The sequence below is a fragment of the Scyliorhinus torazame genome, chromosome 2 (assembly GCF_047496885.1).
Source record: "Scyliorhinus torazame isolate Kashiwa2021f chromosome 2, sScyTor2.1, whole genome shotgun sequence".
In the NCBI taxonomy this organism is placed as follows: domain Eukaryota; kingdom Metazoa; phylum Chordata; class Chondrichthyes; order Carcharhiniformes; family Scyliorhinidae; genus Scyliorhinus; species Scyliorhinus torazame.
The window spans coordinates 258,208,718-258,232,305 of record NC_092708.1 but is presented as its reverse complement, the minus strand read 5'-3'; the positions used below and the strand labels follow the sequence as shown (position 1 = coordinate 258,232,305).

At 47.2% G+C, this 23,588-nt stretch overlaps 1 protein-coding gene across 3 annotated transcripts in view; it reads left to right on the top strand.

Moving 5' to 3' along the window:
- The window catches only part of plekhh1 (pleckstrin homology domain containing, family H (with MyTH4 domain) member 1), a 285,350-nt gene that overhangs the window by 163,831 nt on the left and 97,931 nt on the right, over nt 1-23,588 (top strand). For all 3 annotated transcript variants that reach the window (XR_011937303.1, XM_072486189.1, XM_072486190.1), the window contains 5 exons: nt 3,306-4,279; nt 9,453-9,531; nt 15,695-15,786; nt 18,548-18,698; nt 20,286-20,425. Coding sequence is in view for 2 of the 3 variants with exons in the window: in XM_072486189.1 (XP_072342290.1) it covers nt 3,306-4,279; nt 9,453-9,531; nt 15,695-15,786; nt 18,548-18,698; nt 20,286-20,425 (1,436 nt within the window). In the remaining variant the exon portion in view is untranslated. The remainder of the gene's footprint in view (nt 1-3,305; nt 4,280-9,452; nt 9,532-15,694; nt 15,787-18,547; nt 18,699-20,285; nt 20,426-23,588) is intronic.

Sequence of the window (23,588 nt, the reverse complement as noted above, 5' to 3'; positions counted from 1 at the left end):
ACATTTTTTCCTGAGGCTCAGTCCCTCTCACCTTCTGACAATAATGTCAGCAAGGTTCACTCCTTCAGAATTGGCTCTTGCTTGACAAAAAATGTGAAAAACAGCCCAACTCACTACCTGAGGGATTGAATAGACAGCCATTTAGTTGGTTTTGGAAATATCTAATCTTGGGGTTTAATGTTTGACCACTTCCCATAACATTCTGACTGAATGACTTAATGGAACTCAGTAACAGATTTACAGGTCTGAAATGTAATCCTGTGCTTTGTTATTCAATAACTAGGGATTAACAGGTAGGAATGTCCATCACCTTGAGTTGGGCCATTCAGACTTTGCCAAACCAACAGCTCAGCTGTTTCTTACATCAAGAGAAACGAGGCAAGGGTCAGAACCGACGGATTTTCCTAGGCTCCCTTTCATTTCTCAGATTGCAAGAACAATGGGTGCGAATTCCTGAACTCGCCTTCGAAATACTAAATGAGGCCCAATTTTACCATAACCTTCATTACAGTTAAAGTTGAAATTTTATTTCCTAAGTAGTTTGCTTTTAATGTTGGACTTGATGCATGGTTTTGGCGGGAATATAAGAAATGGGAGATGGAGTAGGCTATCAGCTAATACTCCAATGGGCGGCCGCCGCAACTGGGGTATTGTGTCCAATTCTGGGCACCACACTTTGGGAAGGTTTTAGAGAGAGCGCAGAAAGGATTTACGAGAATGGTTCCATGGACGGGGGACATCAGTTCTGAGGATAGATTGGAGAAGCTGGGACTGTTCTTGTTTGGAGATAGTTGAGAGGAGATTTGATAAGATGTTGAAAATGATGAGGTGTCCGGGCAGAGTAGATAAGGAAGGAGAAACTGTTCCCATTGGTGGAGGGTCAAAAACCAGAGGATATTGAGTTGACATGAATGGCACAGACACCAAGGCACTTGAGGAGAAACATTTTCACACAGTGAATAATTAGGATCCTAAATGCACTGCCTGAGGGTGTGGTGGAGGCAGATTCAATTGTGGCTTTCAAAAGGTAATTGGATAATTATCTGTGGAGAGAAAGTGTGCAGGGATGCTGGGAAAACTCAGGAGTGTGGAACTAGCAGATGCTGAGAGCCGTCATGGATACAACAGGCTGAATGGCCTCCTTCTGTGCAAATACTATTCTCTGATTCTACACAGCTCCTCAGGCCTGCTCCGCTCCTGGCTGCTCTTCTACCTCAACACCACATTCCCGCACTATCCCCATAGCATAGAAACTACAGTGCAGAAGGAGGCCATTTGGCCCATCGCAACTGCACCGACCCTCTGAAAGAGCACTCTACCTAGACCCACTCCCAAGCCCTATTCCTGTAACCCCATAACCCCATCTAACCTGCACATCTTTGGACTGTGGGAAGAAACCGGAGAACCCGGAGGAAACTCACGCAGTCACGGGGAGAAAGTGCAGATTTCTCACAGACTTTCACTTGAAGCCAGAATCTAACCTGGGTTCCTGGCACTGTGAAGCAGCAGTGCTAACCACTGTGTCACCTTCATGTATTAGATTCAACAGATTTGTGTTCACACATACTTCTGCAAATCTTGTTCTTGTCACGCCTGTTTCTGTCACGCTATTGTTGTCACAATCAAACCTATTCATTTTACTTGGGGACACTTAAGTGTCAGTTGTACTTGTTTCTCACTCAGCCGAGGGACTTGACTTCTCTGTGGCATGGCGCATTGGGTACGGGGAGCACAGCATTGATTCACGAGGAGACTCCAGATTATTGATTTAACACTGGGTGCGATTCCCGGGGCCCGTCCGATGCGGGGTTATGACCGCAAACTCTCGGGAGAGGGCCATAATGGGATCCTCCCCGTGCCCCCCACCAGTGAAGTAGTCCCGCGCATGAACCTGATTTCCATGAATTTAAATGTATTTCAATATCATTATAATGTTTAACGCTGCTTTGTCCGAGTGTGTTAGATGTCCCCCCTCTGTTGCCGTGATGTCACTCCGGCGGGAATCACTACTGGCTTTCAAAATTAAAAAACAGTTGTGATGACTGTGCCAGGAGTGTGGAGGTGCCTGGAGCCCCAGGGTGGAGGGCTGAGCCAGGGCAGTGCGCCTGGCACTGGTGGTGATGTGGGCATGTCGCGGAACCAGTAATCTGGTAGCCCAGACTAATTCTCTGGAGACATAAGTTCAAATCCCACCACAGCAGTAGGTGGAAATTAAATTCAAATAATAAAAATCTGGAATTGAGAGCCTACTTCAGTAATGGCGATCATGAATCATCAATTGTCATAGAAACCCCTCTGGTCACTAATGCTTTTCAGGGAAGGAAATCTGCCATTTTTATCTGGTCTGGCCTAAATGTCACCCCAGACCCCGGCAATGTGGTTGACTCTGAATTGCCCTCTGAAATGGCCTAGCAAGCCACTCAGTTCATAGAATTTTTCATAGAATTTTCAGTGCAGAAGGAGGCCATTCGACCCATCGAGTCTGCACCGGCTCTTGGAAAGAGCACCCTACCCAAGTCCACACCTGCACCCTATCCCCAATACCCAGTAACCCCACCCAACACTTAAGTTCTCAGGCACTTGGGGGTACATGGGCAAGGAATGCAGCCATTGCCAGTGACACCCACATCACATAAAACAGATTTCTTGGGTGGGTACAATTTTTAAAAAAAAACCACCCTTCCCCCATGATAAGAATCCTTATTTCCCCAGCAAGCACCAGAACCAGACCCTCAAGATCACACCATGGAGAAAGTTGAACGTTGGTTTGTGTGGGGGAGGGATTGGCGATGTGAGGGGTCAGGGTGAAAGATGCAGCAGTGTTGTGGGTGGTCGGGACAGGCAGAGAGTGTGTGACCTTGTAACAGGATTGAAGGCTCAATGTTCCCACCTCAGCTCGTGCTCAAACCCTCTGCCCCCACAGCTAACACCCACCTATCGCTGAGAAATTGCTGGTATGAGGTTATCTGAACTCTTTTGGCAGTATTCACCTACCCACAAACCCCGCACCCAGCTCCCAGATTCAAGTTTTCCCACATCATTCCATTTCTGTCCCACGCTGTCACGCCCTCAATCTTCAGTCAGCCCCCCATTTTGCCCCAGTCACATTTTCCCTCCTCTGTCATACCCCTCTACCTCCATCATAATACCGCAACCCTGTCACACGTCTCTGTCACCCCCCTCCTGCCCCCATTAATTGTTGACAATAAGAAAATATCTCCAACATAAGTGAGGCTACATCCAATTACTAATTGTTATAGTCTGGTGGGGTTCCCAGTAACAACGACTGATTTTATATTGAACAGATTTACAAGGCAAGAGACCAGGAGCGGATATGACGGAAACCTCTGAACCTTCTCCAGTGCCACCGACTCCACAGGCATCCCCCACACTGGAAGCTCCTGACCCAGTTGTAAAGCTTCCCACTGAGGACGGGAAGGAGCTCCTTCAGCACAGCGCCACGGTAACAGCAGAGGAAGGGAGCCTTGGCGACGCCCAAGATCAGCGGAGCTGTAGTCCAATCCAAGCGAGCACAAAGACAGACGTGTGCACTTTGGAGCCTGCTGGTTCGTCCCTTGATAGTCAGTCAGATGTCACAGTGAACAACAGCCCAAAGCTTGAGGGAGCGAGGGCTGAACAGGCTGTGCCCCCATTACGGACGACTAAAGAAACCGCTGTGCAGAGAACATCATCAGACAACAAGAGTACTTCAGCCTCATCGACCACCGCGCAGCTGGCCTTGGACCAGGATGTTTCATCTGACGAGCTCAGCAGCAAGCTCCGCTCACAGAGGCTGGATTCTTCCTCATCCTCAAGTGAGGCCAATGCGCGAAACGCCGGCATACCCCCTGTCCCAGCTGCTAAACTACCCTCGCCAAGGCCCCTTCTGCCAACTTTCACTGCCAAGGAAAGCAGCATTGGCACCAGCATGACCCTGCCCAAGGTGAGGACTCCATTGGTGCCAAGGGACAGCATCCAGCTGGCGAAGAAACACTACAGCCAGCCGCAGTCTGGCGCGGAGAGGTTCAACCACATAGTATGTATTGACATCTGCTCCTTCAAACCCATGGCCTTCCCTCGCCAACCCGTCCAGGTACAGGAGACAGACATTGACGATGTTCCCGAGCAGATGGAAACGGAAGAGTGTGACGGCTCTCCCACGCAGGAGCTTTCCCTCCCATTGCTGTCCGTGTCAAAAGACGTACTGGATTCTGAAAGTGGCAAACGTGTCTCAATCAGCAAGCCTCCGCCGCCACCCTTGCATCGCTTCCCATCTTGGGTAAGATTAAACTTTCCCCGCAGAACATTCAGAATCTGTCTCCTCCTTGGACCCACCCCTCTCGGTATACCTCCCTACTAGGAGTTTTCTTTTCATTCTGTCACTGCATTGGGAGCTGCTGGCTAGGCCAGCATTTATTGCCCATCCCTAAGATTACAAGAGTTGGAGCCCCCCACCAGTATAATGGGGCTCCCCACCCTAGTATAACAGCACTTTCTCTCTTTCCTACAGTTGAATCGCACTCCTCCTAGCCCCCCTAGTTTAATGGTACCCTCCTTCTCCCTGAGTATAACAGTACGCTCTCTCGCGCTCCCAGTTTAACAACACTCTTCCTCTCCCAACTCCCCTCCCTCAATACCATGGCAGGGTGGGTGAGAGGTTCGGATGAGGGAGCGGAGGCAGTGGGATGGGGGTTGGGGATTGTGGGGTTATTAGAATATTTGACTTCTGGATTATGCAGACATTCCGTTCCAGTGCACCCACTTCATAGCTAAATGAAGGCAGGTTTAGATACATTTGAGTAACCCACTCATTTATTTGGCCTTAATTAGTGTATTAATTAGTAACTACCACATTTACTGTCCTGTGTGGACTTTAAATAAGTTTTTCTTATTCATTCACGGAATGTGGATGTCACTGCCTTCTTGAACCGCTGCAGTCTGTGTGGTGGAGGCATACTCACTGTGTTATTAGAGAGGGAGTTCCAGGATTTTGACCCAGTGACAGTGAGGAACAGTGCTGTATTTCCAAGTCAGGATAGTCAGTAACTTGGTGGGGAATATCCAGGTGGTCGTGTTATCACGTACCTACTGCCCTTGCCCTAGGCGATAGAAGTCATAGATGTGAAGATGCTGCCAAGGAGCCTTAATGAGTTCCTGCAGTACATCTTGTAGGTGTACACACTGCTGCAACTGTTTGTTGCTGGTGCAGGGAGTGAATGTTTGTAGATGGGATGCCAATCAAGCGGACTGCTTTGTCCTGGATGGTGTTGAGCTTCTTGAGTGTTGTTGGAGCTGCACTCATCCAGGCAAGTGGAGAATATTCCATTACACGCCTGGCTTGTGCCTTGTAGATGGTGGACAGGCTTTGGGGGGGACGGGAGGTGAGTTACTTGCTTTTAAACTGATTGTCACTGAACCTCAAATGTAACCGCTCCGACACAGGTTTCCTGCTTGGAAACCTGACAGCACCCGATGCTGAAAGGAGCGTGGAGGGAGGAGCAGCTCCTCGTGAACCTGATCCTGGGCCTGGCCAAACCTGCCATGAAACAGCAGCAGGCGACCGAGAGTGTAATCCAACCTGACTGTCTCCCCTCTACCGTGATTACATTCATAGCCAGGTTTCCTTGGAGAGCATGCAGTGTCCACGGGCACCATTGAGGCCTACCATGCCCGCTGGGTATCACAGGGACTGGGGTGCATTATTGACGCTTTTTATCACATTTTAGTTTGATAAGTTTAGTTTTTGTGATTTTTTTTTTTGTTGGTTTGAGGCACTATCCCTTTAAGAGGCTGCCACTTTTAATTTGTTCCTCAGTTTATTTAATTTGGTTTATTTGATTCAATCAAAATAGTTAGAAACCTGGCAGCTGAAGAGAGGTGAGGCTGATTGAATGGAGGAGGTAACTTTTTATTTTTATTCCTTTATTCCTTTCATGGGATGTGCGTGTCGGTGGCAAGGGCAGCATTTGTTACCCAACCCTAATTGCACGAGAAATGAGTGGCCTGCTCGGTCATTTCAGAGGGCAGTTAAGGGTCAGCCACATTGCTGTTGGTCTGGAATCACAAGTAGACCAGACCGAGTAAGGATGGTCTGGCTCGAGGAGGGGGCGGTGAGGGATTGTGGCTGGAGCGGGGCAAGTAGTCCTGTTCCTGGCACAGGAGAGACAATGGCCTAGTGCTAATATGACTGGACCAGTAATCTAGAGGCCCAGGGTAACGCTCTGGGGACATGGGTTCAAATCCCACCACAGCTGGTGGAATTTAAATTCAATTAAACTAATAACTGACCTCCGTAATGGTGATCGTGAAAATATTGTCGATTGTCCGAAAAAAACATCTGGTTCACTAATGTCCTTTAGGGGAGGAAATCTGCTGTCTTTACCCAGTCTGGCCTACATGCGACTCCACATGCACAGCAATTTGGTTGATTCTTAACTGCCTGAAATGGCCTCAAACCATTTGGTACAAGGTCAATTTTGGGATGGGCAACAAATGTTGGCCTTGTCAGCAACACTCACATCCCATGAAAGATTGAGGATTTTAAAGAAAAGGGTCAGTGTGTGTGTGTGTGTGTGTGTGTGTGTGTGTGTGAGCAGTGAACGTCAGACAGATGGCCTGGCAATGCCTTGTGAGCTGGCATCTTGTTCCATCTACCTGTCACATGATTTTGTAGCCCTACTTGCCAACATCTTTAGGCTGGGCTGTTTACTCTCCCAGATCCTCCTGCTAGCCAGGGGCATATTCTCCTGGGGAGGGTCCCCTCAGCTCTGGAACAAAGTTGCCTCCTCCCCTCCCATTCACTTTCGGAATAGTCTTCGGGGTTGGCACGGAGATGCACGAGGTGATTATGTGGTTCCAGACTGGAAGAGAAGACTGCCTGGATTCTCAATATAGGCAGGTTTTTATTCCAAAACACCGGAAAACAACAATTACTGGGATTGCATGTCTGAGCTTTCTTGGAAAATTGACTCACAGTGTACTCGGCATAAATTTATGAGTACTCCTTATCTTACTCGGTTTTCTATATTTGGAACCATCTAAATATGGGCTGAATTTTACACGGGTGGGGATGCTTCACTTTGCTTGGTCAGCTTATCCGGCAGACACTTAACAGTTGTCGGGTTTTAATTAACTAAATTCGGACTTCCAACCCGAAACAGGAGGCATCTTCCATCACCTGGCTACCAGATTGTCTGTGTTTCACTGGGTGACGTGGGCACTTGACGCCAGGCTCCACCGACTCAGCAAATATACCTATGGGGCAGGTGAGAGGGTGGGTAGGCGATGAGCATGGCACCATTGCCATGGCACCCAACTTTTTTACATGCCTGGGACAGTGGGTGGGGGTTAGTAAAATCCAGCCCTTAGCAGAGCAAATAACTGAACGGATCTTGTGTGACTTGGTTCACCGTGACTCAGATCTGTGTGACTACAGAGTAACTACAGCACAGAAACAAGCCATTCTACCCAATGTGGCTCTGCCAGTGCTCATGCTCCCACTCCTCACTATCCGATTTGACCAATATATTCTTCTACCCCTTTCCCCTCCATATTTATCCAGTTTCCCCTTGAATGTATCTACTCCGTTGACCTGTGGCATTCCCGGTGATAGCAGGTTCCATATTCTAACACTCTCTGGGAGATAAAGTTGCCCCGGGTTCCCTATTGGATTTATTCGTGATTATCTTTACCTTACATTCATCAATCCAACTTTTGGCTCCTTTACAAGTGGAAACATCTTGACATCTATCCTATCAATTCTTCATAAATATAAAGACCTCCATCAGGTCACTGCTTGTTCTTCTCTTCTCCAGAGGCTATAACCCCAGCCTATTTAGGTGTCCCTTATATTGATATCCTGACTTCTATCTTCATTTTCTTTGCCCACTTTTGTCACATCAAAACTAAACCGTGTCGATTTGGATTGTTTGGGTGTGTGTTTGTTTACGTGTGTGCGTGTTTACATGTGTGTGCGCGCGCATGTGTGTGTTTGTGTGTGTTTGTTTAAGTGGTTGTTTATGTGTCTGCATTTATGTATGTATGTGTGTTTATGTATGTTTGTGTGCGATTGGGGTGGCACAGTGGTGAGCACTGCTGCAACATGGCGCCGAGGACATGGGTTTGATCCTGGCCCCGGGTCACTGTCTGTGTGGAGTTTGCACATTCTCGCCGAGTGCGCGGGCCTCACCCCACAACCCAAAGATGTGCAGGCGAAGTAGATTGGCCACACTAAATTGCCCCTTAATTTGAAAAAAATAATTGGGTACTCTAAATTTATTTTTAAAATGTTTGTTTGTGAGTGTTTTTGTGTGTGCGGGTTTGAGGTTTTGTGTTTATGGGTATGTATACATGTTTCTGTGTGTACGTGTTTTATGTATATTTTATGTGTGTGTGCATGCATACGTGCTGTGATGCCAGGGACTAAGAACCCTAATAAATAATCCAAATAAATAATCCAACAAAATGATCCAACATATGGAGGCCGTGCAACCCACCAGGCCTGTGCTGGCTATTTCCGACCAGCCCATCGCCCCGCTCCTTATCCATTGTTCTGTAAATGATTTCCCTTTTGGGGGTTGGGGGATGATCGGATTGTAGTTCCGACCACATGTGCCGCTATTCCTACAATCCTCTGGGCAATCCGGGAAACCCAGAATCTTTTTTCCGAGGGAAAACAGGGGGAGGGGAACACAGTTGCAAAGCTGAAACTTAAAGGAAGTAATGGAAGGACCCCACCAGGAAAGAATGGCATGAACACGGAAAAGCTGACCAGCAGCAGTCCTGTGAGAGGTGGATAGATGGATGCTCACTCTCGATTGTGTGCGTGGTGCTGGACTGCCTTTGTTAGTGAAGCAATCTCTCTGCTTTCAGAAAGGAATACATTTATTCAGCCGCTTTCACAACCTCAGAAAGCCCCAAAACTCTTTGCACCCGATGAAGTGCAGCCAGCCTGTTGGAATTCAGGAAATGTGGCAACCAGTCTGCACACAGTAAGATCCCACACAGAGCACTGTGATCGTGGGGAGATTATCCATTTTTACCATGTCAGCTGAGGAATAAATAAAGGATAGGACAAGGAGAACATTAAGTCACAGAATGGGATCTTTTGCCTCCATTCCAAGAGGGCAGACAAGGCCTCGGCTTAATGGCTCATCTGAAAGAGGGTGCCTCCAACAGTGCAGCACTCCCTCTGTACTGCATTGAACGGTTGGCCTAGAATTTGTGCTCGAGTCCTGGAGTGGAACTTGAACCCACAATCTTCTGACTCTGGTGCAAGAGCATTATCCACCGTGCCATGGCTAAGTCACTAGTGAGACCCCTCTCCAGAGTAAATAGTTACATTCCTCTGCCCCTTCTTCAAACAGAGATTGAGATTAAAGATGAGTTACTTGAGCTTTGTACACAGTGACTGATTCCCAATGCCCCATTGAGTCCTTCCCTTGTCTTTACAGGAGGGTCGAATCTACGCCCTGGCCAAGTCTGGCATGAGGATGTCGGATGTGTCCTTTGGAAACAGCTCCCCTAAGAGACGTAAGTACAGCTATTCAAGTCACGCCATTCCTTGACTGTGAGCTCGCGCGTCTGTGTAGCTCTGGCTGCATCACAGTCGTTTCCCAGTCGAAGGGTACGAGGGTGGTATCATTCAGTCAGTACTCGGCTTCATCTCTGGTGAGGCCTATCTTGGAGACCCAACACCTTAACCAGCACAGAGGGAATACTTAGAAACCAATTAGTCAACTGATTGTGTTGCCTCATCAATAGGTAGAATTAGAAGAAAGAAGGACTTGTCTTTCTATGACACCTTTTCCAACCCCAAGCCAATGAACTACTTTTGAAGTGTAGTCATTGGAATGCAGCGTTTTGTTAGTTTACACCATCGAGGGAACAGGTAATCTGTTTTACATTGTGAGATAAATATTGGTCAGGGCATAGGAGAATCTTCTTTGCTGTTCTTCAAATGGAATCTTCTCACATATGCCTGAGGCGGGCCCTTAGTTTAACTTCTCAGCTGAAAGATGGCATCGCCAACAGTGCAGCACTCCCTCAGTGCTGTACTCAGAGCATCTGGAGCAAGGTTTGAACCCAAGGCCTTCCAACGTAAAGGTGAGTGTGCAGCCCTCTGAGCCACAGCTGGACTCTGTGGAGTCACATACCGAGGGCTGGTGACGATGTGCTCATGAATTGGTGCACTAGTGGGTAGGTTAGGTTGTCCAGCATGATGTGCCCTCATATTCCCGTATGTATATGTCAGCAGACTATTTTGTTTAGTAAATTGTAGACAGGCCCAGTCTGTGCCCATGTGGGCATGAGGCCTCGGGCTGCCAACCCGCCAGGATTGTTCTAGAGCCTTCAGCTACTGAAGATTAATTTCCTGGGCAATGCCGTGAGAGAAAGATACTTGAGAGAAATCACATTGGGCATTTTATTTTTAGTTTTGTTTTCTTTGAAACTTGAAAAAAATTATGTATAGAAATATTGGAGATGGGAAGAGGGCCAGTTGGAGGTGTGAGGCCATGTGATGAATCCCCTGGGAATCCCAGAGTTGGCGACCCCAGTGATGTTCCTTTCATGGAGTTGCTGTGTGCAGAGTGGGTGGCCCTCCATTCGCTTGGAAGGGACTCCTGGTCTGGTGAACCTTCCCGTCAACTTGTGAGCTCGAGAAGCTTCTTCCAGTGGCCACTCAAGGTGCTGACTCTGACACCTGCACAGCTGTCCCCGGGAAACGCTGGGTCTCCGATTGCTGCTGCAAACTAACAGGAGCAGCAGCCCCCACTTGGCCCCTGCAGCTCACATCCCAGATAAAAGGGAAGGGCTTCCCCCTGTAATTAAATCCAAGGAATGTGGGCTGTGTTTACCGGTAAATCCTCACGAGCTCAACTTCAAAGCCTTGAATAAACAGAAGACAGGGAGGCAGGTTCTGACGAGGGTTCGGAAGAATCAAAGAGACAGCATGAGAAAGGTGAATTCTAGGCCTTGGCAGAAATGAGTCTGTTTTCATCAGATTTGTTTCTTGGCCATTTTCAGGTTTGTTAGCTCGTTACGCTCTCTGCCCCCTTCAAAGCTGAAGGGAACAACTGCTGAGCTTCTGGATTATTGCTAGTGCCCACCTCACTGATGAAAGGGATCAGTGTCCACCCCTGCAGCTGTTATCCTAGATCACTTCACACCTAAGGTAGGGAGGGCTGATCGTAACCCTGCCCACACACCTTGCAGAAACCGGGCATTACAATCACCCAGGGTTACCTATCTGTTTCTTGCCTCCTACCAGATCCACGGGTGATGGAACCAAAAAAAGTCCAGCAAAGGGAAATGTCGACTTATTTTCCTGGGCCTTGCAGGAGCAGGGGTCAAGTTAATCTGTTCCGCCCTAGGAACCTCACCCTTCACAATGCTTGGGGTTACCCTGCCCTGACATTTTGTTATACGTTTTAGTTACCGTTGTATGAAGAGTCAAAAGTCCTGTTCCTTTTCACCAAACACCATTTATTTCACTTCCACCACCTCTGCACAAAACTCTAACAACACACCACCTGACACAAGGGCCACCTGAAGCCCCTTTACATATAACTGTCAATCATTGGATACTTAACATAAATGAGACAACTAATTGCAATGTCTCTTCATGCATTACTTAACTCTTAACCCATTACTTAACAGTCTCCCCTTGGAGAAAAAAATAATTAGGTGAAAAAAAAATTTCAAGAAACTCAAAAACACACACGCAATTTCCCCCCCCCCCCTTTTTTTCAAATTTTTTTTTTGGAAGAAAAAAAAAAGTCACAGAAACAGGCGCCCTTCATTAACAATATCCAAAAGTTAAATTTCTGTCAATATCTGTGATATATAAAAGGCCATATCCACCGTCTCTACAAAGCTTAACGTCTCAGCAGCCAGAGTGCTTTCGACCACTTTCCTTATTTTCTTTGTTTCCCATACAAGAGGACAACATTTACCATTGTTCCCCAAGAGGAAAATTATAAAACCGCCTGTGCTTGATTTGCATAGGACGCATCACTATAAACTATGAATTTCAAGTGCCTACGATCACCTAAAACCAGGCACCTCAAAACACACTCCTGCATTTTTAGTTTGGCCAAACGTTTATTTGCTCTTATTATGTCTTCCACTTTGGGATCATTCATTTTTGTACTCAACTCTAAGACATCAAAACTCACGTCCGGTCTAGTCTGTCTACCTAACCAATTCAGTTGCCCAATTAAACTTTGCAGTTGCTCTTTTTCCATCGTTAAAACGTTGCATCTTTTTGTGAAAACCCGGCCACAACTAATTGCTATTGGGCTGATGCTTTGCAAATAAGATTGCTGACGTAAAGTTGCCCCTAATTTAGTCTGTCCGATTTCCAGTCCAATATATTTAAATGCACCGGAAGCCTGACTTCCGACCCTGAATTCTTTCCTCAAACCAGAGATTACAAAAGCTTCAAAATCACTAGTCCCACCCCACAAAAATTATTTGATATGCATCATAAAGATGCCAGAAAGGTTCCCTTTATAGTGCCAGTAAAACATTACCGGATCTACTTTCAACTGGTAACAGCCTAACTTTAACAAAACTGACCTTACCATAAAATACCAGACTCTAGATGCAACATTTAAACCACATACACATTTGTTCAACTTCCAGAATACCCCTTCTGTGTTAGCTGCTTCTTTAGGAGGACGGAGAAAAATGTCTCTCTGGAGCTGATGTCCCTGCAAGAAGGCAGCTTTCATATCTATAGATTTACATTCCCATGCCTTTGTGGCTAAAAGAAGATCTTTAAAATTAACCTTTCCTGCTGTAGGTGAATCTACCCTTAAATCCTGATCTTCTAAGCTTTCTTCAAATCCCCTTGCCACAAGCCTGGCCTTTGCCTTATAAGTTCCACCCGGAAGAATCTTTTCCGTGCAAATCCATCTGTGGGACAGAGCACTTTGTCCCCTATCCGGTACTTCCGTGTATACCCCAAATTCACTCCAACTATGCAGTTCTTGCTGTTTAGCATCTTTGATAACTTTTCATATAATTTATTGGAAGCCACCAAAATCTCACGTGCACGTGGGCTTCTACTCCTATTAGTATTCGTAGTCTTACTCATGTTCCGAGACCTTGATAAACTACGTCCCCTCTCCCGCCTGGTAACTTGTTCTATACTGCTACTGCTTGATCTTTCCTATCTGCTGTGGGATGTCCTTTCAAAATTCTCGACCTTTTCCTGCAGACCTGTTCACTAACCGATGTACTATCTGAACTGGCACTGCGTTTCTGTGACCTCCATTTTTGAATTTTGTGTTCCCAATCCATTGTCTTAACTCCCTCCCATGAATGCTGTACATTCAATCAATGTTTATACTTTCCAGTGGCCTTCCCTGCTCTAATAACAGTTGCATCCTTCCATTGACTAGACCCTTCAGGCAAATATGTCACCTTTGTACAAACTTTTGGTAGTTGTCCTTTTGGAAAAATGGTCTTATCCCAGATCTTAAGGTCCACAGCCACAATGTCGTTAAAATCCCTGGCCAAAGGTAGGGTTACTATCGGTCGTGCTGGTGTCCTTCTGTACTTCCTACAAACTTCACAGCAATCACAAACCTGTTCACAAACCTGTTCTATCAGTTTAGTGTAGTCTTCGTCCCTTACCCCTGCATCCTTTAATAAATTTTTCAGCCTCCGAGGAGACGGATGTGTAAATTGCCTATGCAGTTTTAATACAACAAGCTTTTTATTAGCAAGTCCCATTTTCAACTGCCATTAACACATCCTTAACCACTCTACTTGAAATATTATTTTTCAGTAATGGAATACAATAGTGTCCCGACTGTCTAAATTGTAAGTCCACCGTCTTTCCAAAAACTGTTGCCTTATCCTGTTCCATATCCAGTTTCATGTGTGCTTTCTTCATCGACGGTCTGCTCAGAAGCAAAGGTATCTCACTTGATACAACATCCGTGCTAATAAAATGATTCACTCCGGCAATATTGCAAGGGATCACCACTCTTTTCAGCGACTTCAGAGTATTATCATTCCCAAACCTGAAACTTGTGGAACTTTCAAATTCCTTAACCTTGTTACAACTTTCAGCATTCAAGGAGTCCAGGTAACATTTTAACCAGTCAATTCCACACACAGTAGATGTGCAGCCACTGTCCAATACAGCACAATTGAAGGATTCTGCAACCAACACCCTCATTACCGGTGTAAAACTGCTTGTAAATAGGACAATGCCTTCTTTCTGGTCACTATCTTTTTCCTCTTCTGACTCTTCCGTGTCATGTGTCGCTTCAAACACTCTATCTTAATGTTTTGGACAGTTGAAGACATAATGGTATTGAGAGCCACATCGAAAACATCGATTTATCATGCCCCGTGCATTCCTGGGGTTCATCTTCCTACTGTAAGTTCTAACTGGGTTTCTGTCTTCATAATTTCCTTGTCTCGATCTCCTTCTCAAGCCTTGGGCCCTGTTCGTAGCCGTACAATTTCGCCATCCTGTTAGTAGTGTATCTTCCATATTCTGCTTTACAGCAGACTGACCTATTTGGGTCATCAGAGCCATCGGAATCAAATGTTTCCCCAGAAACTTCTTTCAAGCTTTTGTCATCTGATCGAATAAGGTATCCTCATCCGTAAACTGAACTGCTGTCAAAACCAGGAGCCTATCCATGTTGCTCACTCGAGCACAGTCAAGTAATTTAAAGGCCAACACAGACTGTGGAAATTCAAGGTTGTGTTTCTGCAGCCTTTTACATAGTCTGCCAAATTCCATTATATAGTCTTCCATGGAGAATTCCTCTATTTTCCGGAACTTATCAAATTCCGACCATGCTTCATACGCACTTAACAAGTCATCTTTCTTGTAAATCTTATCCATATAATGTAATACAGTCTCCAGACCTTCTTCTGAGTATAACTTCCAAATCCAGCTCAGAAAGCACTTTGTTTTGGATTTTACTGTCATAAGGTCGAGAAAGAGCCAATGCCATACCTTGTTTTCTCTTTCCCAAGGCAGTTGCCTTAGTCCACATAACTACTGCACTTCTCCATTGGTCGTACGTTTCCCTTTCAGAAAATAAGGGGTGATAGTCATATTCAGCCATCTTTATCCTGGGTTTAGCCATGTATCTTTTTTTTTTCCTTCTCACTCACTCCTTGGTTTGATCAGGAAAAGTTGTATCTTTCAAACCTTCACATTTGCACAGCAACCATCCTCTGCTACCATTGTTATACGTTTTAGTTTCCGTTGTATGAAAAGTCAAAAGTCCTGTTCCTTTTCACCAAACACCATTTATTTCACTTCCACAGCCTCTGCACAAAACTCTAACAACACACCACCTGACACAAGAGCCACCTGAAGCCCCTTTACATATCACTGTCAATCATTGGATACTTAACATAAATGAGACAACTAATTGCAATGTCTCTTAATGCATTACTTAACTCTTAACCCATTACTTAACACATTTGAGGCCTCAATATGGGAGAAGCCTGTTTGGTGCCCTGCACCTCGCCTGCCAGTCTTAAATATCTTGGCTTTAAAATGATGGGCTGGTCTCTTCACTGCGAGTATGTGAGGAATTGGCCAGAAGTGAAGTAGATCTCTCAATGTGAGGACGTGTTACAGGTTAGACCAGGACGGGTTAAGCTCTTTATCTTCATTCTAGTGCTAACCTCCTGTTTCTGTTTTGCTGCCCAGTATCAAACCTTCCTGCGAGTATAAGCTCTGGTCCCTTCACGCACCTCATTTACAAGAACGTGACTGTTCCCGTCTACACCACCTTGAAAGGGGTAAGACAATGAACTGTTTTGCAAAAGTATATTGACCAGATATACTGAGGGGCATAGACAGAGTGGATAGTCAGAGGCTTTTCCCCAGGGTAGAGGGGTCAATTACTAGGGGGCATAGGTTTAAGGTGAGAGGGGCAAAGTTTAGAGTAGATGTACGAGGCAAGTTTTTTACGCAGAGGGTAGTGGGTGCCTGGAACTCACTACCGGAGGAGGTAGTGGAAGCAGGGACGATAGGGACATTTAAGGGGCATCTTGACAAATATATGAATAGGATGGGAATAGAAGGATACGGACCCAGGAAGTGTAGAAGATTGTAGTTTAGTCGGGCAGTATGGTCGGCACGGGCTTGGAGGGCCGAAGGGCCTGTTCCTGTGCTGTACATTTCTTTGTTCTTTGTTCTTTGTATATGACCCACAAGGAACTCTTTTAGGACTTTCCAACGCTTTGTCACCATGTTTGGGCAGCACGGTAACAGAAGTGATTAGCACTGTGGCTTCACAGCGCCAGGTTCCCAGGTTCGATTCCCCGCTGGGTCACTGTCTGTGCAGGGTCTGCACGTTCTCCCCGTGTCTGCGTGGGTTTCCTCCAGGTGCTCCGGTTTCTTCCCACAGCCCAAAGACGTGCAGGTTAGGTGGCTTGGCCATGATAAATTGTCCTTAGTGACCAAAAAAGGTTAGGAGGGGTTATTGGGTTATGGGGATAGGGTGGAAGTGAGGGCTTAAGTGGGTCGATGGGCTGAATGGCCTCCTTCTGCACTGTATGTTCTATGTTGTTCTATGTCACTGGGGAGAGATATTCGCACTTCATCGGAAAAGGAGGAAAATGTGGCGAGGCGATTATGAGGCAGGTTGTCCCTTGTTAATTCATTTTAGGGATACTGAGGCCAGTAGGAGCAAGTCAGCCATCACCCCAGCTGTGCTAGCCCACGTTTCACTGTCCATGTACTAAATAGTGCATAGGTCGCTGGGGAGGCACATTAGAAATTATTCTTTCTTTATCCATGGCTGACAGCCAATGAGACAACCAATTTATGTCAAGCCTGCATTGTTTCCGTAACAAGGGCCCGTTTTATGTGAACAGGTTGTTACACTGTCTCACAACCCTTCATCAGGCTGAGTGATTAAAGGAGGGGTGTCCCTCCACTCCCATTAGACACAAATATATCCCAGCTGGGGACAGAGCTCTGGGGCTGGATTCTCCGCCGGCGGGAGTCTCCGTTTTGCCGGCAGCCCGGTGGTATCCCGACGGCGTGGGGCTGCCCCACAATGGGAAACATTGACCGGCCGGCGTAACAGAGCATCCCGCCGGCGGGTTGAGGCAGAAATGTGGAGCGGTGGGGCGGAGCATCCCGTGCTGGTCTTCAGTTCAGCAGCGTTACAGACCTGCTCATTGGTTCATCGTGTCTGGCTTCATCATTAACCACATGTCCATTTTCTCACTCTGTGCTTCCCCAGCTGGTGACGAGCAGTGATCTGTCATCACCGGCCAACTTCCATGTTTTTTGGTTCTGAATGTCACACGTGGACTGGGGAGGAGGCACATTGTGCCATGGAGTCGCCTTTGAAAACTAATTGGAGTGAAATTTTGCCAAATAATTTATCACAAAGACCATAGTTGCAGTTTTATCGCAGGATGGGGTTAAATTCTTAAAAGAAGAGAAACCTGATCCCCCAATCTATGGCAAATGTGCTCCGGTTTAACCAGTGGTCAGGCAAAAGTGACCTGACCTCGTGAGATGTATCAGAAAATATACATTTGATTGAGGTTCGGCTTCAGATTTTAGCAGCCACTTAGATTAACAGCTGCAGAATGTGGGTCTCTCTGACGAGGCCCTCCTTCCCTCCTCCACTCCAGTCCCTAAATGTAGTGCAGGCCTCCCCTTCCCTACAGCCTCTGCAGGCCTTCTGTTTCGGCAGCCAGTGCAGGCCTCCCCCTCCCGACAGCCTGTGCAGGCCTCCCCCTCCTGACAGCCTGTGCAGGCCTCCCCCTCCCGACAGCCTGTGCAGGCCTCCCCCTCCTGACAGCCTGTGCAGGCCTCCCCCTCCCGACAGCCTGTGCAGGCCTCCCCCTCCCGACAGCCTCTGCAGGCCTCCCCATGCCACCAGCCTCTGCAGGCCTCCCCCTCCCGACAGCCTGTGCAGACCTCCCCATGCCACCAGCCTCTGCAGGCCTCCCCCTCCCGACAGCCTGTGCAGGCCTCCCCCTCCCGACAGCCTCTGCAGGCCTCCCCATGCCACCAGCCTCTGCAGGCCTCCCCCTCCCGACAGCCTGTGCAGGCCTCCCCCTCCCGACAGCCTCTGCAGGCCTCCTCTTGCCACCAGCCTCTACAGGCCTCCCCTTGCCAGCAGCTTCTGCAGGCCTCCTCTTGCCACCAGCCTCTGCAGGCCTCCCCATGCCACCAGCCTCTGCAGGCCTCCCCTTGCCAGAAGCCTCTGCAGGCCTCCCCTTCCGTACTCTCAAAGAGCCTAATTTTCCCCATCTCCGGTAGTTTTACAACTAACAAATGAACGTACTCAAAGAAAATAAAAACAGCAGGCAATATTTTTAAAATTTCCCTGATGATATTTCTCCTGGGTTTTGCTCCTGGAGTCTCCAAGCTAATCTTGGAGTTTTGGCAGCCCTGAAGCAAAGCTGGATATTTCTCTACTCCAGTGGCTGAAGTTTCAGACCCTCAGTGAGAGATTGGGTCAGGCCATTTTAACTGCTGTTGTTTGTTCAAAATGAAGAGTTGATTCTTTTCTTCCCGATGGACTTTTCACAGAAAGCCACACAGATCAGCAACATTCCCTTCCCAGATGAGTCCTCAGGATCGGACGATGACAGCAGTTCCCAAGCCAGCTTCCGAACGTCCACCGTGGGATCAGAGCCGAGGAAAAACAGCGGCCCTGGGAGTCCCCGAGCTGTGAAAAGAGGTAGGTGATCAGTGGGATTGCAAACCGAGTGACAGGCATCAGTCCTCAGTGAGCAAAAGAAAAACAATGTGCATTTATGTAACACCTGTCAGCACTTCCATAAGCACTTTGCAGCCAATTAAATACTCTTGAAGTGTTGCAAACAGCGCAGTAGTCCCTCAGTAGCGCACTGAACTTTAGCCTTGATTACGTGTTCCGCTTCCCTGGAGTGGAACTTGAATCCACGGCCTCCTGACTCTGAGGTGAGAATAATGGGCCAAGAGCTGACACTGAAGAACTTTTATGGTATTGGAACATCCCCCGGAGATGGGAATCAGTAGTGATTGAAGTGGTGATCGAAGGCAGGTATAAAGTGGTAGTATTGCAGGAGGCTTTTGTAGGAGAGGAGTGAGGTGGCACAATAAAGGGACGTAGGAACCATGGTGGTTGGCGGATCGTGGAGCAGTTCGATGGTATTAGTGCTCAGGACATTCTACACCGTATCTAACCTTTATTGTGAACACTTGCTGATTGCATTGAAGAGACCCCCCACCTCCTTTACATAAAATATAAAACTACAAACAGCTCGTGGAATGGTGAATAAATTGGGGGCCTACCCATTGTTGAGGTTGCCTAGGTGACGAGCGAACTTGAGCTTTGCCACATAGTCACAATTTAAACGAGTCTGACAAGATTGTAGTTTGATTTAGTCTACCGTACACTTGGTGCACTGAGAAAGATTAGAGTGTGAGGTTTGGATCTACAGAGTAAGTCCCTGCAGGATTTTTTCTGATTGGATGACTGGGCTATAAGTGAGACCTCTTGGCACTGCGAGATTTCTGGTTGAGGTTATCTTGTGCACATGCCTTCATACAGGGTGACCCCATTGAAGTGTTTAAGGGGGAGTCGGTGATCTCGTGGTAAAGTAATGGGTCTAGTAATCCAGAGGCCCAGGCTCTTGGGGCACAGGTTCAAATCCCACTACGGTGAAATTTAAATTCAATGAATAAAATCTAGAATTGGAACAGTAACAGTAACCATGAAACTACCATTGATTGTTGTGAAAGCCCATCTGGTTCACTGATGCCCTTTAGGGAAGGAAATCTGCCATCCCTGCCTGACCTGGCCTACATGTGACTCCAGACCCACAGCAATGTGGTTGACTCTTCACTGCCTTCAGTACAAGGGCAATCAAGGGGCAAGCCCATGAAAGACTAAAGAAAAAAAATGATTGAAGGATTTAATAGGGTGGATAGAGGGAAACTATTTTGTCTGGTGATGGTGAGGGTGGCGGTGAATTAGGGGGCATTCAGGGATAATGCGAGGGAGCACTTCTTCACACATAGGGTAGTGGAAATCTGGAACTCTCTCCCCAAGAGGCTATTGAGGCTGGGGTAAGTTGAAATTTCAGAAGTCCAATTGATGAATTCTTGTTGAGCAGGGATATTAAGGGGTCGAGAATCAAGGCACTCTGATTGAATGATGACGCCTCCTCCTGTCACTAAATTCCAGTTCCTTCACTAACTGCTCATCATTAATGCCTGTGATTGGATGTGGTGGAAATGGTTAATGAATGAGGGAGAAATCACCGTGTGTCTTTCTCTGCAGGGGTCTCGATGTCCTCAGTCAGTTCTGAAAGTGATTATGCCATTCCTCCTGACGCCTGCTCCGTGGACAGCGATTACTCTGAGCCGGAGCACAAACTCCTTCGAACCTGCTCCGTCTACTCATCAGAAAGCAATTGCAATGTAGGTGATCAGACTGTATTTCCACTACATTAAGGGCCACTGAAAAAAGGATTGGGCATCACTTCAAGACAGTTATGGGCAACCTGTGGCCCAAAGGCCACATGTGACCCACCTGGGTTCTGAGTGGGGCCCGCAAGACATTTAGTTGATCGTTGCCCGCACGAAGGGTCACCACATTCCGTTGATTTCCATCCGTGTAGTTCATTTCCCACCGGTATGACTGAAGTGGTACACACACAAAGCAAGGGCAAGTTGCAGTGAGCTGCATGCTGATAGCACACAGCATTGTCTGTGAGAGCCGTGCGCTCCCTCTGTGTCCAAAATGTAAATGTTTCTTTTGGTTTTACCATTTGAAGTTGATAAGTTTTATTAATACATAAATGACTAAGCATTTTCTAGGGCTCGTTCTGAAATGTTCGGCGTGTATTAAATGTATTTAATCGTATTCATGGGGTGATGGTTCGTGAACAATCCTGATTTCCGGGCATGATTTAAAAAAAAAAATTAGAATACCAATTATTTTTTTCCAATTAAGGGGCAATTTAATGTGGCCAATTCACTTACCCTGCACATCTTTGGGTTGTGGGGGTGAGACCGACGCATACACGGGAAGAATGTGCAAACTCCACATAGACAGTGACCCGGGATCGAACCCGGGTCCTTGGCGTCGTGAGCCACCCGATCTGCTCCTCAACCATCTCTCAGAATGGCGGCCCAACCGAGGTTGGCTCCCCCACCTCCCTCCGAGCACCGGGGCAGCAACCCCAGTGACCCCAGGCTCTTTGGCTGTGAGCAAACTCAGCTCCCCGCAGCAGCCTTCCCGCTCGATTTTGGCCTCTCCCATGATTTAATGGCCTTGTCCCGCTCTTGTTTAAGTGCAATGTGGCCATTAAATCCCGCCCCTCATCTTGCGGCCCACTTGAGATGACGGACGGCCACTCATAGGGGCTGGTTTAGCACAAGGCTAAATCGCTGTTTTTGAAAGCAGACCAAGGCAGGCCAGCAGCACGGTTCAATTCCCGTACCAGCCTCCCCGAACAGGCGCCGGAATGTGGCGACTAGGGGCTTTTCACAGTAACTTCATTTGAAGCCTACTTGTGACAATAAGCGATTTTCTTTTCATTTCATTTCATTTTCATTTTTCATTTCATGCGGCCCACTTAGGTTGCCCGTCACTGCTTTAAGGGAGTGGATTAACCATCGAATGTCCCTGGGGCCATACATTCACACCCAACAAAAAGGTTATTTACATGTATTAGTCCACCTGGACAGGTGCAAGCTCCACACAACCATCTCTGTGGGCCAGTTCCCTCCGAGATTGTTGTAAATTAATTCATTTAGCCCCTTTACAAGCTTTTCTGATTCTCCAGTGCTCCTTGATGGTTCTAACCTTGTAACATTTGTCCATGGCTCTCACCTGTGTTTACAGATCGACCAATGTAGGCCAAAAAGTACAGGTAGCTGAAAAAAATATCCGGTTTTCAGACATCAGTCAGAAAAGCTTTTTATAAATTCATTAATGCGATGTGGGTGTCACTGGCAAGGCCAACATTTCTTGCCCACCGCTAATTTCCCTTGAACCGAGTAGCCTGTTAAGCCATTTTGGGGTCAACCACATTGCTGTGGGTTTGGAGTCACAAGTAGTCAGACAGGGCAAGGATGGCAGATTCTCTTTCCTGAAGGACATTAGTGAACCAGATGGGTTTTTACAACAATTAACTTTTTATTGAATTCGAATTTCATCATCTTCCGTGGTGGCATTTGAATCTGGGTTCCCAGAACATTGCTCTGGGACTCTGCTTCAGTGACAATACCACCACATCACCACCTCCCCACTGGTTGTTGTTTAGACATTGTACCTATATTTCATATCATTTACAGCACAGAAACAGTCCATTTAGCCCAACAGGTCTACACGGGAGTTTATGCTGCACTTTTTCCTAATTTACTACACCTTCCAGGAATGGGAAACGGAACTGCAGCTGAAGCTCCTAAAGGGTTACTGGCCCTGATTGGACTTATTCTAGTGCCATGACATGACTTGGGCTGATTGGCTTCACAATTCGAGGTCTTGAGATCTGGTTAGGCCACAACTTGCATCCAGTCCTGGTCTCCCCACTTTGGGAAGGAGGTGAGGGTCCTTGACAGGATGCAGAGGAGATCCATCAGAACAGTTCCGGGGATGGGGAGGATTTTAGCCACAAGGTTGGCTCTGAGAAACTGAGATTGTTCTCCTTGGAGCAAAGGAGATTAAGGGAAGATCTGATCCAGATTCTGGCCAGAATTTAACTTGAATGTGTGGACACGCGCCTCACCTGGAATCATGTGAGAAGATGTCGGACGCACATCCCGATGTCATTGCACCTGTGTGCAATATTATGTCCGATGGGACGCATGCAGGTATTGTTAAGCGGGCAGTTAACTCATTAAGTAGCCAATGATCAGTGACTTTATGTTGCCCGTCTACTTTTACTTGGCTAATCGGCCATGTAGCCTTCACGTTTCCGCTACAAACTCCATCCAGGGCTAAACAAAATAAAAGGAGATATTTGAGGGACGAGGTGCTCCGTGTCAGGTGCTTGAATTTGCATTGTAGACCCAGTTCGCAGCATTTCTTTGAGCTCATTTCATTTGTACACTGCCACAGCTCCCTCAGGCTGCTCCACAGAAGCTGTCATCCTTCAGGGAGTTCAATGGAAACGCCCTCGCTCACCCTCACTTTGCTCGGACACCTGTCCTCTTCCCACCCCACCCCCTCACTTTGCTCGGACACCTGTCCTCTTCCCACCCCACCCCAGCAGCACTTAGCCTTTCTCAGTGTCCGTTTGACGCAGGCTGCCAGTGTGAAATCGCGGTCGAGGGCTGATTGCGGCCAGAAGAACATTCCGGACCCACCGATCCTCTGCATGCAACAAGCGCAAGATTCGGGCCTATCCCAGATTTGGATAAGGTAGACAAATATATGCACGCCCACTAGCTGATGGTACAAGGCCTTGGGGTCACAGATTTAGGTTTTAGAACATAGAACAGTACAGCACAGAGCAGGCCCTTCGGCCCTCAATGTTGTGCCGAGCATTGTCCGAAACCAAGATCAAGTTATCCCACTCCCTGCCATTCTGGTGTGCTCCATGTGCCTATCCAATAACTGCTTGAAAGTTCCTAA